The 13,973-nt window shown below is 47.7% G+C and overlaps 1 protein-coding gene across 1 annotated transcript in view; it reads left to right on the top strand.

Moving 5' to 3' along the window:
* LOC126088493 (fatty-acid amide hydrolase 2-A-like) overlaps nt 1-13,973 on the top strand; it is a 250,432-nt gene that overhangs the window by 133,162 nt on the left and 103,297 nt on the right. The window contains exon 5 of the mRNA XM_049906673.1: nt 11,731-11,842. Coding sequence (XP_049762630.1) covers nt 11,731-11,842 — 112 coding nt within the window. The remainder of the gene's footprint in view (nt 1-11,730; nt 11,843-13,973) is intronic.

The following is a 13,973-nucleotide window of genomic DNA, read 5'->3' on the forward strand; positions in this document are numbered from 1 at the left end:
AGAACAGAGGATTTTTCTGGTGTTGGAATTCCACCGCCTAGAACACAGTGTTGTTGCAACAAGACGAAGTTTTCAACGGAGGTTTAATGTAACCAAAGGACCGAAAAGCGGTACAGTAAAGGATCTGTTTGAAAAATTTCAACGGACTGGGAACGTGACGGATGAACGTGCTGGACAGGCAAGGCGACCGCGTACGGCAACCACAGAGGGCAACGCGCAGCTAGTGCAGCAGGTGATCCAACAGCGGCCTCGGGTTTCCGTTCGCCGCGTTGCAGCTGCGGTCCAAATGACGCCAACGTCCACGCATCGTCTCATGCGCCAGAGTTTACACCTCTATCCATACAAAATTCAAACGCGGCAACCCCTCAGCGCCGCTACCATTGCTGCACGAGAGACATTCACTAACGATATAGTGCACAGCATTGATGACGGCGATATGCATGTGGGCAGCATTTGGTTTACTGACGAAGCTTATTTTTACCTGGACGGCTTCGTCAATAAACAGAACTGGCGCATATGGGGAACCGAAAAGCCCCATGTTGCAGTCCCATCGTCCCTGCATCCTCAAAAAGTACTGGTCTGGGCCGCCATTTCTTCCAAAGGAATCATTGGCCCATTTTTCACATCCAAAACGATTACTGCATCACGCTATCTGGACATTCTTCGTGAATTTGTGGCGGTACAAACTGCCTTAGACGACACTGCGAACACCTCGTGGTTTATGCAAGATGGTGCCCGGCCACATCGCACGGCCGACGTCTTTAATTTCCTGAATGAATATTTCGATGATCGTGTGATTGCTTTGGGCTATCCGAAACATACAGGAGGCGGCGTGGATTGGCCTCCCTATTCGCCAGCATGAACCCCTGTGACTTCATTCTGTGGGGACACTTGAAAGACCAGGTGTACCGCCAGAATCCGGAAACAACTGAACAGCTGAAGCAGTACATCTCATCTGCATGTGAAGCCATTCCGTCAGACACGTTGTCAAAGGTTTCGGGTAGTTTCATTCAGAGACTACGCCATATTATTGCTACGCATGGTGGATATGTGGAAAATATCGTACTATAGAGAGTTTCCTAGACCGCAGCGCCATCTGTTGTTGAAAATTGTAACTACTGTAATTTCGAAAGTTTGTCTGCCTGAAAATGTACTGTTGTCCCAAGCATATTGCAACAAACGGTGTATTTCTATCGCTGCTCGTTTAGTTTTTATTGCCGTTTCAAATATACCGGTCATTTTTGAAACACCCTGTAACATCTATGGTCATCAGTCCCCTAGAACTTAGAACTACTTAAACCTAACTAACCTAAGGGCAGCACACAACACCCAGTCATCACGAGGCAGAGAAAATCCCTGACCCCGCCGGGAATCGAACCCGGGAACCCGGGCGTGGGAAGCGAGAACGCTACCGTGCACGCGTTCTATTTAGCGACGAAGCGTCTTCACCAACAGCGGTTACGTAAACCGGCATAATATGCGCTATTGGGCAACGGAAAATCTACGATGGCTGTGAAAAGTGGAACATCAGCGACCTTGGCGCGTTAATGTATGGTGCGGCATTATGGGAGGAAGGATAATTGGACCCCATTTTATCGATGGCAATCTAAATGGTGCAATGTATGCTGATTTCCTACGTAATGTTCTACCGATGTTACTACAAGATGTTTCACTGCATGAGAGAATGGCAATGCACTTCTAACATGATGGATGTCCGGCACATAGCTCGCGAGCGGTTGCAGCGGTATTGAATAGCATATTTCATGACAGGTGGACTGGTCGTCGAAGCACCATACCATGGCCCGCACGTTCACCGGATCAAGTTCACCGGATCTGACGTCCCCGGATTTCTTTCTGTGGGGAAAGTTGAAGGCTATTTGCTATAGTGATCCACCGACGACGCCTGACAACATGCGTCAGCGCATTGTAAATGCATGTGCGAGCATTACGGAAGGCGAACTACTCGCTGTTGAGAGGAATGTCGTTACACGTATTGCCAAATGCATTGAGGTTGACAGACATCATTTTGAGCGTTTATTGCATTAATGTGGTATTTACAGGTAATCACGCTGTAACAGCATGCGTTCTCAGAAATGATAAGTTCACAAAGGTACATGTAACACATTGGAACAACCGAAATAAAATGTTCAAACGTACCTACGTTCTGTATTTTAATTTAAAAAACCTTCCTGTTACCAACTGTTCGTCTAAAATTGTGAGCCATATGTTTGTGACTATTACAGCGCCATCCAAAGCGAAAAAAGTGGTCCAACTAAAACATTCATATTTCTTTACGTACTACACGAATATATAATAAAAATGGGGGTTCGTATTTTAAAAAAACGCAGTTGGTATCCGTTTGACCTTTGGCAGCGCCATCTAGCGGGTCAACCATAGCGCCATCTGGTTTGCACCTTCAAGCTAGACAAGTTTCGTTCTTTGTAGTTTTTTCGTTTGAGGTTTATTTCGTGAGATGTTTGGCCTGGTCACGATCAATGGACCACCCTGTATACGTAACTGTCATACTGTTTCTGCTTTGTGACAGTTCTCGGCCGAACGTTGCAGGGGTAATAAAGATGCTTCTGCAGCGTTTTCGATGGGAAGTGTTTGATCACCCACAATAAAGCCCGTAATTGGCTCCGGCTGAGTGATACAAGGTCGACCCCTCCTGTTCCCCTCCTCAATCTCTCCTATGCCAGAGGTGTCTGCACTACAACGCACACAAAACAACTGAGTGCCGCGAGGCCCCCACTTGCCCGCACTGTAAGCAAGCGCATTTGCTCCGGCAGTGCCCTAACCTTCGGTCCCCTCCCTCCTGTAATACCTGTAATCTCCTGCATCCCACATACTCCCAAAAATGTAAAGCCCGACCCCCTCTGACCACTCCTGAACTCACCGTCCCTGTCCGCCCTCTGGACGCCCCCACCCTCCTGGCAATTCCCTTCGTCCCCCCCCCACCACTGAGGACATCATCAGGTTCCTCACCATTGTTCTACAAAATATCCACCCTTTCCAGCGCCCTCACGCCCTCCAACACATATCCCTCGCCGCCCGTTCCTTCTTCCATCTTAAAATGTATGCCACCTGCTCCCACAACCAGGCCCATTTCACCTTCTCCCATCTCGACACCCTCGTCTAAATCCCTGTCATGGCGCGACAGCACCGCATCCTGTTCAACAACATCCACTCCCTTCCCGCCGACAAGAACCTCTTCATGCACACCCTCGCCACCCGCCGCGTGGATGCCTTCCTCCTCAATGAAACCTTTCTTCAGCCTCACCACATCCTATACACTTCGCCCTACCTCCTTCATCGCTCCGACAATCCCTTCCCGATAGCGCGTGGTGGAGTTGCCACTGGTCACCACCGCCAGATCCCAGTTTGGCTCCAACCTCTCCTTCCCAACCCCACTGAACACCTGATCCTTAGTCTCTTCTTCCCTGGCCTTACCATCACCTGCGCCACCATCTATGTCCGCCCTAACACCCCCATTCCTTTTAACTTCCTCTCCCACATTGACCGTACCTTCTCCTCCTACGTGATCGCCGCCGACCTCAACATCCATAGTCGTTCCGCCACGCAGTTACGGCGGTGGCATCGGTTCCTCTCCTCCCTCCAAGGCGACCTCGTCCCCATTCCCCAGCACACCCGTCCTGAATTCAACTCCACTCCTGATGTCGTACTCTCCTTCCCTAGCCTCCTTGGCTGCATAACGGTGGATGTCCTGGACCCCATTGGTAATGACCATCTCCCAGTCCTCCTCACCGTTTCAGACGGTCGTCGCCTCCACCCTGACCCTCGTCATAACCGTCCCCCGAAGTACGTCCATGATTATTCCCGTGCCGACTGGAATGCCTACCAGGATACCCTATCAACCCAGGTCGATAGCCACCCCTTCACCTACCGCCACCCTGATGATATTACCCATGCCGCCTCCTTTCTGCAGCAGACCTTGTCTGAGGCCGTGGAGGCCCACGTCCCATCTGTCGCCATCCACCCACACCATCCGACCTTACCCCCACAGGCTGTCCTCCTCCTCCGTGAATCCCGCCATCTCTACCATGCATTCCACTGCACGCGTGATCCGGACACACTATGACACCACCGGCAACTCCAGAGACACATCCGTAACTTGCTCGCAGCTAAGAAACGCCGGGACTGGCGACAGACATGCACCCGTTTAAACGCTACCCTTCCTATCAACTCGATCAATTACTGGTCAGCCTTCCGCTGCCTTGCCGGATCTAAACCCCCCCCCCCCTACTATCCTCTCCTTCATGATAACCAACCCTTCCCTGACAACCTTAGTAAGGACAATCACTTTGCCTCCTACCTCTCCAATGTCTTCACCATCCCTGACGATCCCCAGTTCGATTACTCCCTCTTCCCAGATGTCCGCGATCGAACTGACACCTCTGTCCCTCCCCTCGCACCTGGTTTCCAGTACTTTGACAACATTGCACACACAGACCTCAATGCCCCTATCACTACACAGGATCTCATCGATACACTCCGCATGAAACACAACACTGCTCCTGGTCACGATCGTGTCACCTATTGACACCTTTGTGAACCTCCTGCCTCTTTCCTCTCTACCCTGTCCAGGCTCTACAAATTAGTCCTGTCCACCGGCTACTACCCCGACCTGTGGAAAACCTCCCATATCCTGAAGTTCCTTAAACCCGGTAAACCGCCATCTGCTGTCTCCTCCTACCGTCCCATCAGCCTTACCTTGGTCTTCAGCAAGGTCCTGGAATCCATCCTCACCCAACGCATCCACCAGCATCTCCTCCAGCACCGCCTCCTTCCTATTACCCAGTGTAGCTTTCGGCCATCCTTCTCAACCGATGACCTTCTCCTTTACCTCACTCATCTCCTCTCATAACAGTTTAATTCCCGTCGCTCCACTATCTTCCTCTCCCTTGACCTTGAACGAGCCTATGACTGCATGTGGCATTCCGGTCTCCTCTTCAAGCTCCAAACCTTCGCCCTTCCTATTAACTACGTCCGTCTGATCGGCTCCTTTCTTTCCCATCGTTCTTCCAACGTTACCATCCACAACACGGATTCCTACACCTTTTTCCCGTCCGCCGGTGCGCCCCAAGGTTCCGTCTTCTCCCCTCTTCTGTACCTATTGTATACGGCGGACATGCCGCTGCCTTCACCCCCCATCCATCTTCTCCAGTACGCCGATGGCGCCGCCTTCCTTGCCCTTGCCCCTACCCTGCAGCGCTCTCAACACCTTCTCCAATCCCATCTTGACCGGTTCACCGCTTGGTGCAAGCAGTGGTTGCTTAAGGTCAATCCTTCCAAAACCCAGGCGATCATTGTAGGCAAAACCACCCCTTCCTTCTGCCTCCTCGATTTCTGCATCACCATCTATGGCCGTCCTATCACCCTCACCCCCACCCTTAAGTACCTTGGTGTCACCCTTGACCGTCGCCTCTCCTGGACCCCCCACCTCCGGACGATCCAAACCAAGGCACGCTCCCGACTCCGTCTCCTCAAGCTCCTTTCCGGCCGTACATGGGGTCTGGACCCCTCCACCATTCTCCATACCTATAAATCCCTCATTCGCCCTGTCCTTTGCTATGCCCACCCTGCCTGGATCTCTGCTCCCCCTACCTTTTACAAATCCCTTCAGAGCCTAGAACGCCATGCTCTTCGCCTCGCCTATCGCATCTGTCTCCCCTCCCCCACACGGATCCTGTACGACCTAATTCCCTTCCCCCACCTGCTCCCTCTCCTCAAACAGATACGGATCCTCTACACCTCCCGTAAACTCGATCCTCCTCACCCGCTGGTCTCTCCCATCCTATCCCGCCCACGTCTGCTGCCACGCCTGTACTTCCACGTCCCACCTGCTCTCCATCTCTCCACTCTCCATACCCTCTCCCAAGGTGGCTTCCGCCAGCTCCCCCTCCCTGATGATGCCCTCCTCCCCTCCGTCTACCCCTCCTACCAACTTTGATCCTCCATCCCTCTTCCTGTGTTTGTTCCTATGGGCACCCTCTCTCCCTTCTCTCCCCCTTCCCCTCCCTTCTCCCTTTCCCCCACTCCTCCTCTGGGTTTCCCCTACCCCTCCTCCTACCATCTCCTCTGCCTTTGGCATCTTTTCTCTCCCCTCTTCCCCCCCTCCCCCCCTTCTCCCCTCTTGGCAGGTCCCCGGACTCGCACACGCTCCGTGGTCATTCGCGCGCTGGAGATCGTCGCCATCGTTTTCTCGTGTGTGTGCCATCATGTATATGTTTAGTGTTTGCCGTCACGCTCCAACGTTCACCTGTGTCGTGGAAATCATCAGTGTTGGTGCGCCGTGCCAACGTGTTTCAGTGTATTTTTCGTCGAGTCTGAACGGCTCCATGTTTTTGAATTCTGTGTCTACTGTTTTTTGCCCGTCAATATGTCTATTATGTGTCTTCTTTATGTTTGCTCATTGTCCACTCTACGGCTGAAGAGCAGCGTAGGATGCTGCTGCCAGCCTACCTGATGTACAGGTATTAAAATTACAATAAAGGAAAAAAAAAATCCGGCAGAGTTTCATCTCTGATCATACGAACTGCTGGGTGGAAAGACAACGTTTTGGCAACGACGACGAGCTGCAGATCAGCGTAGAGAATTGGCGGAAACCAAAAACGGCTGCCTTCTAAAACGAGGGTAGCGGAAAGTTGGTACAACGCTACGGTAAATGACTAAGTCGGAGAGGTGACTATTTAGAGAAGTGGCTGGAAGGTGTAGTTGATTCTTAGTCATGCTGTACGGCGGCTGTTGTTTTTCCGGGAAAGGCAACGACTCTCACCATGAACGTTGCTCGCTTTTCTGTTTACAGATAGACTACACACCCTCAGCATTTCTTGTCCACGTCTCTTATGTGAATAAACACATTTTTTTAAAGGTCCTGTTTATATGATGGAGCCGTTGTCAGCTAATTGGGTACTTATCTGCAGTTGTTACTTGTGGCTTCATGGAATGACAATCGCATGGTGACGGTGGCAGACAAACTTTGATATTATCAATCCAACACATCCAATAATGCGGTGTTCACGTCAGCTGAAAACTCTGATAGAAATTCGAGAACCAAGAGTCATTTACCAATAAAGCATATTTATGGATAGAACTGATAAGGCCGACCGCGGTGGCCGTGCGGTTCTGGCCCTGCAGTCCGGAACCGCGAGGCTGCTACGGTCGCAGGTTCGAATCCTGCCTCGGGCATGGGTGTGTGTGATGTCCTTAGGTTAGTTAGGTTTAAGTAGTTCTAAGTTCTAGGGGACTTATGACCTAAGATGTTGAGTCCCATAGTGCTCAGAGCCATTTTTTTGGTAGTAAACTGGGCCACATGGCATTCCGTCGAAGAATCATCACTAAAATAAACTAAACTAAAACTGCCGTTTTGCTATGCAAAGATGAAGACCATCTAAAACTGAAAAAAATGAATCTAGGTGCAACAAGGTGGAACTCTATGTTGCAGGTTTTCCACTAGACCCTATTTCAATAAAGAAGATTGAAATTCACTGTCGTCAACTTCAGAAAAAATTTCAACAGTGTTCATTAACTGCAGTGTTCCACTTAATGTTTCTTGTTGCATACAGTTCCATAAAAAACAGTTATAGACGGTATTGATTTGAAGTTTACGTAGTGGCATTGTGTTAAGCACGTGTATATACAGCTGAAGTCCTTCCATAAAGATGGGATTTTTCTTAATATTCAAATAAAAGTTCTGCTATCCTATATATTACTGTTGTAAACGAAGAAATAGACTACCTTGGAGTAGGATCTAGCTCAGCTTTAATATTTGTTGGACTAAGACCTCTAACCCTAGATTACTGAACCGTCATAAATTTACGGTTGCAGTTGGTATCTCTCTGCGGTTCCCTCCAATCTGGACACATGAGCGAAACATGCTCTTGAGTACCTTTATGGCAAACATCGTTGTTAACAGTGGCTGAATTACTTATTGCCTGATTCCAGCAGTTTGCTGACACTGATTGTCTCGACATAAATATTACGAATGTTTAGCAACACTGTGCCTGTTTTTAAAAGTCGGCGTAGTTCTTTTATCACTTACAATTTATCCTACTGTGGCATCTTAGGTGAAATATCAAGTAGTCACAGGAGACTGCTAGTTTATATCACACTGGCCCTATTCAGTACTAATCTCGCCCCTTGCTCCTGAAATTATCACATTACACAGGGTGTTACAAAAAGGTACGGCCAAACTTTCAGGAAACATTCCTCACACACAAATAAAGAAAAGATGTTATGTGGACATGTGTCCGGAAACGCTTAATTTCCATGTTAGAGCTCATTTTAGTTTCGTCAGTGTGTACTGTACTTCCTCGACTCACCGCCAGTTGGCCCAATTGTAGGAAGGTAATGTTGTCTTCGGTGCTTGTGTTGACATGCGACTCATTGCTCTACAGTACTAGCATCAAGCACATCAGTACGTAGCATCAACAGGGTAGTGTTCATCACGAACGTGGTTCTGCAGTCAGTGAAATGTTCACAAATGCGGAGTTGGCAGATGCCCATTTGATGTATAGATTAGCACGGGGCAATAGCGGTGGCGCGGTACGTTTGTATCGAGACAGATTTCCAGAACGAAGGTGTCCCGACAGGAAGACGTTCGAAGCAATTGATCGGCGTCTTAGGGAGCACGGAACATTCCAGCCTATGACTCGCGACTGGGGAAGACCTAGAACGACGAGGACACCTGCAATGGACGAGGCAATTCTTCGTGCAGTTGACGATAACCCTAATGTCAGCGTCAGAGAAGTTGCTGCTGTACAAGGTAACGTTGACCACGACACTGTATGGGGAGTGCTACGGGAGAACCAGTTGTTTCCGTACTATGTACAGCGTGTGCAGTCACTATCAGCAGCTGATTGGCCTCCACGGGTACACTTCTCCGAATGGTTCATCCAACAATGTGTCAATCCTCATTTCAGTGCAAATGTTCTCTTTATGGATGAGGCTTCATTCCAACGTGATCAAACTGTAAATTTTCACAATCAACGAGAATCCGCGCGCAATTGTGCAATCACGTCATCAACACAGATTTTCTGTGAACGTTTGGGCAGGCATTGCTGGTGATGTGTTGATTGGGCCCCATGTTCTTCCACCTACGCTCAATGGAGCACTTTATCATGATTTCATACGGGATACTCTACCTGTGCTGCTAGAACAAGTGCCTTTACAAGTACGACACAACATGTGGTTCATGCACGATGGAGCTCCTGCACATTTCAGTCGAAGTGTTCGTACGCTTCTCAACAACAGATTCGGTGACCGATGGATTGGTAGAGGCGGACCAATTCCATGGCCTCCACGCTCTCCTGACCTCAACCCTCTTGACTTTTATTTATGGGGGCATTTGGAAGCTCTTGTCTACGCAACCCCGGTACCAAATGTGGAGACTCTTCGTGCTCGTATTGTGGACGGCTGTGATACAATACGCCATTCTCCAGGGCTGCATCAGCGCATCAGGGATTCCATGCGACGGAGGGTGGATGCATGTATCCTCGCTAACGGAGGACATTTTGAACATTTCCTGTAACAAAGTGTTTGAAGTCACGCTGGTACGTTCTGTTGCTGTGTGTTTCCATCCCATGATTAATGTGATTTGAAGAGAAGTAATAAAATGAGCTCTAACATGGAAAGTAAGCGTTTCCGGACACATAACATATTTTCTTTCTTTGTGTGTGTGGAATGTTTCCTGAAAGTTTGGCCGTACCTTTTTGTAACACCCTGTATATGCTGCTGATTTTCATTTTGTCTCTTGATTTACTTGAAGAAGTTGATAAAGGCATAGACAATGGAGAATTTAGTGAAAAGGAAGATTTCCTGGAAGAAAATAATGTTTGTACAGATGGTAGTGATATAGACCCAGACTTTGAAGCAGCAAATAAGGAAAACAAGGACTCAGAAGAAGACTCCCTGTGTGACCTAAGAAGTGTAAGCTTGTTCTTCCTTAGATGTAATTATAGTACCTAAGGCAGAAGACTCTACTCATCATGTGTAAAATATTCTTGGAGTTACAATAATTTGTAACGAGTGCATAACATGAATCTTTTCCATGATCTTTTCCAATAACATTTTGAACAGTAACGTTCTGTACTTACTTTGTGTGTAACACACTATTGGAGGTCTAATAATTGTAATTAACTAGTGCATAACCTATAAATTATGACTTATTTTGAATAACATTTACAGTAATAAAGTTTATGATGGTTTAGTAGCAATGCAACATTTTCCCCATGTTCTGCTCCAAGGTTAAGTGAAAGTATTGTATCACATAACGTTGACCAGTTTTATCCATGTCGAGGAATCCACTGATGGCTCCCAAACAAATACGAAACTACGTCAAAATTCACACTTAAATGTTATAAAATATTGGTACTTTATACCATAGCCATTTGTTAGAAACAACAACTGATGTCCACACGTTCAGGTTGGATGCTTCTGGAGCAACCGTCGTATGTCTATGGAGTATTTATTTTAAAGAGGCAACTTACGTCTGAGGGAGGGAGGTGAGTAGGCGTTAAATAATACTCTGAGGTGACCGAAGTCATGTGATACCTCCTAACATTGAGTCGGACGTCCTTTTACTAGGCATAGTGCAGAATCTCGACGTAGCATAGACTCTACAATTCGTTGGAAGTTCCCTGCACACATATTGAGCCATGTTGCCTCTCTAGCAGTGATAACTCCGAAAGTGTTGCCGGTGCAGGTTATTGTGCTCGAACCGACGTTTCGATTATGTTCCATAAATCTTCGACGGGATTCATGCCGGGCGATCTGAATGGCCAAAGCGTTCTCTCAAATTGACCAGAATCTTCTTCAAACCAATTGCGAGCAATTGTGGCCCGAAAAAGTGACAGCGTTGTTTCGCAACGTGAAGTCCACGAATAGTTGCAAACAGTCTCCAAGTAGCCGAGCATAATCTTTTCCAGTCAATGATCGGTTCAGTTGGACCAAAAGGCCCAGTCCGTTCCACGTAAACAGAGCCCACACCATTATGGAGCCACTACCAGCTTGCACAATGCCTTGTTGACAACTTGGACCAAGGCTTCGAGGGGTTTGCGCCACAGTCAAACGCTACCATCGGCTCTTACCACTGAAATCTGGACTCATCTGGCCAGGCCACGGATTTCCGGTAGTCTAGAGTCCAACTGGTATGGTCACGAGCCCAGGAGAGGCGCTGCAGGCGTTGTGCTGTTAGGAAAGGCACTCGCCTCGATCGTCTGCTGCCGTAGTCCATTAACGCCAAATTTCGCACACTGCCCTAAAGGATACTTTCTAAGTGCATTCTACATTGATTTCTGCTGTTACTTCCCGCAGTGTTGCTTGTCTATTAGCACTGCTGTTCTCGGTCGTTAAGCTGAGGCCGTCGGCCACTGCGTTGTCCGTGGTGAGAAGTAATGCCTGAAATTTGGCATTCTTGGCACACTCTTGACACTGTGGATCTCGGAATATTGAATTCCCCAGAGATTCCCGAAAGGGCATGTTCAATGCCTGTAGATCCATCTACCAGTCCGCGTTCAGGGTCTGTTAATACCCGTCGTGCGTCCATATTCACCTCTGAAACCTTTTTACATGTATCACCAGAGTACAAATGAGAACTTTGTCAATGCACTGTCCTTTTATACTTTGTGTACGCGATACTTCCACCATCTGTAGACATGCAGATCACTATCCCACGATGTTTGTCACCTTAGTGTACGTTCTGGTCCGCAGGCGGCGCTGCTGGGGTCCGCGGCGTCGCTGGTGGGTCTGGCGTCCGACGTGGGCGGCTCGGCGCGCCTGCCAGCCCTCTTCTGCGGCGTCTTCGGCCACAAGCCGTCGCCAGGTGAGTGTCTGCCAACACAACAGATAACTGCGACTCCGCTTTTCTGCACCGTCCCGCTGTGTAGGGAACCGTCACGTTTATACAGAGTGTCCCAGCAGAAATTGTCATATTTGGAGAAAAGACAGGAACGATCGTTGGAAAGAAAAAACTTCATACTGACATATCTCCTACTCCCAATGGCTTCTCAGGCAGACTACACTTAATGCAAATTTGTTGTTAGGCTAGTGCCGGGCATGCGTGAGTCTTACCTACCCGACCTCGTTGACGTATAACCTAGCCCAACCTACCTCATTGTTTCCGAGACTCTTTGCTCGACATGCATGTCTGCCATTAAAGTGGTCCGTTGAACGCGCAGCTGACCATGTTTGTATAGTGGTGCCAGGCATTTGAGTGTATCACAAAGAAGCAACCGTTAACTGTTTTTGCACACACGCTAGCTAAAATCTCACATGCCTACTCTAATGCTGTATGTTTGCGGCTTCTGCGTTGGTATACTTTGTCCTTCATAAGAATAAACCAGATGTAACCAAACAAAAAGGTGATGATTGGTCAGCAACCACAGCACACGTATACTAGTGTAGTTAACGTTCTTGGAAGTAGGACCTACTCACCTAGGGTGTTCAGAAAATCCATCCCGTTACAGACTTCTAGGACTTGTAGAGGGGAGTGAGTACAAATGATTATCAGCAAGAACCCATGTCCGGAAACGTGCCGTTTGCGTGCCACAGCTTTTTGAAAACATGTTTGCTAGGTAGGTTTGCAACAGGGTAGTCAGGGTTACTTACGTCAGATTGGCTGATGTCATGTGACGTCTGTTCTACATCTCTTACCTTGTTCGAATGGTTCAAATGGCTCTGAGCACTATGGGACTTAACATCTGAGGTCATCAGTCCCCTAGAACTTAGAACTGCTTAAACCTAACTAACCTAAGGACATCACACACATCCATGCCCGAGGCAGGATTCGAACCTGCGACCGTAGCGGTCGCATGGTTCCAGACTGAAGCGCCTAGAACCGCTCGGCTACTCCGGCCGGCTTACCTTGTTCGAGCCTAATTCAAGAGACTGTGGTATGGATTGTTGGAGATCGTATGGATGTAGTTGTTGGTCATAGCACAACAGTCACGCCTTCTGACGGTGAAGGTATCCCTTTCTCGAAACCGTTGCGTAGTAGGCCTAGTGGTGAAATGGGTATGCGATGGATTCGGACGCTGTGGCTAACGATCTTGATAAAGATCTCTTCCATTACCATGAGTTTTGTCATACAGAAGCATCATGTTGTGTCCAATCACCTTGCTCTAACATTCGCAGACACTGACTGAGACTCGAACCAGTCAAAGAGGGAGAATAGACGTTAAATGACATCAGTCAATCCGATGTAAGCTCCCCTCCCCCAAATCCTGTTGCAAAACTGCCTAGCAAACATGTTTTCAGATGGCTGTAGCACTGAAACGGTACGTTACCGGTCATGGGTTCCTGTTCAAAATATTCTATACTCACTCTCCTCTACAAGTCCTAGAAGTTTATAACGCGAATTTCCGAATACCCTGTATGTTAGATATCTTATTACCGCAAGTGCAACTTTAAGATATTCCAATGTATTAACAGCCATCAACGTTTTTCTTACTCATCCTAAACCTTTGTAGTTTTTATTTCAAAAAATCGTGTAAGGACACAATCTCTGTAAACGCTAGTTGTGGTCTGACTGTCGCTCCGTTGGTATGTAAAACGAAAATGGCAGCCGCTGCTTTCTGCTCCGTAGTGAAGCACTTGCGTGGAACCCTGTTAAAAGTGGCGAGAAACATGTTCTTCAATTTTCACAAGATTACAAAGAAAAATTATCTTGAAAGGTTTTCGAGAAGCTGTATTTGCTAAAATCAAGGCGTCTCAGTAAAAGACATTTGTAGCTTAATCGGTACCGTTGACAAATGTTAGTATGTGGTTTTCTGAGTCAAAACTCACAGCGTTTTTTATATTTTTTCGTTCAGTTGTAGTAATGACACCATTTAAATGCAAAAATCATCAAATATATGCTAATCAACACGTATCTAATCATCACTTGTATTAAAAGTAGTTATCGATATTTTATAAAAATATTTAACAAAGAATATTTAAATTAAGAAAACATTGTA

Source organism: Schistocerca cancellata, chromosome 1 (genome assembly GCF_023864275.1).
Source record: "Schistocerca cancellata isolate TAMUIC-IGC-003103 chromosome 1, iqSchCanc2.1, whole genome shotgun sequence".
Classification (NCBI taxonomy): domain Eukaryota; kingdom Metazoa; phylum Arthropoda; class Insecta; order Orthoptera; family Acrididae; genus Schistocerca; species Schistocerca cancellata.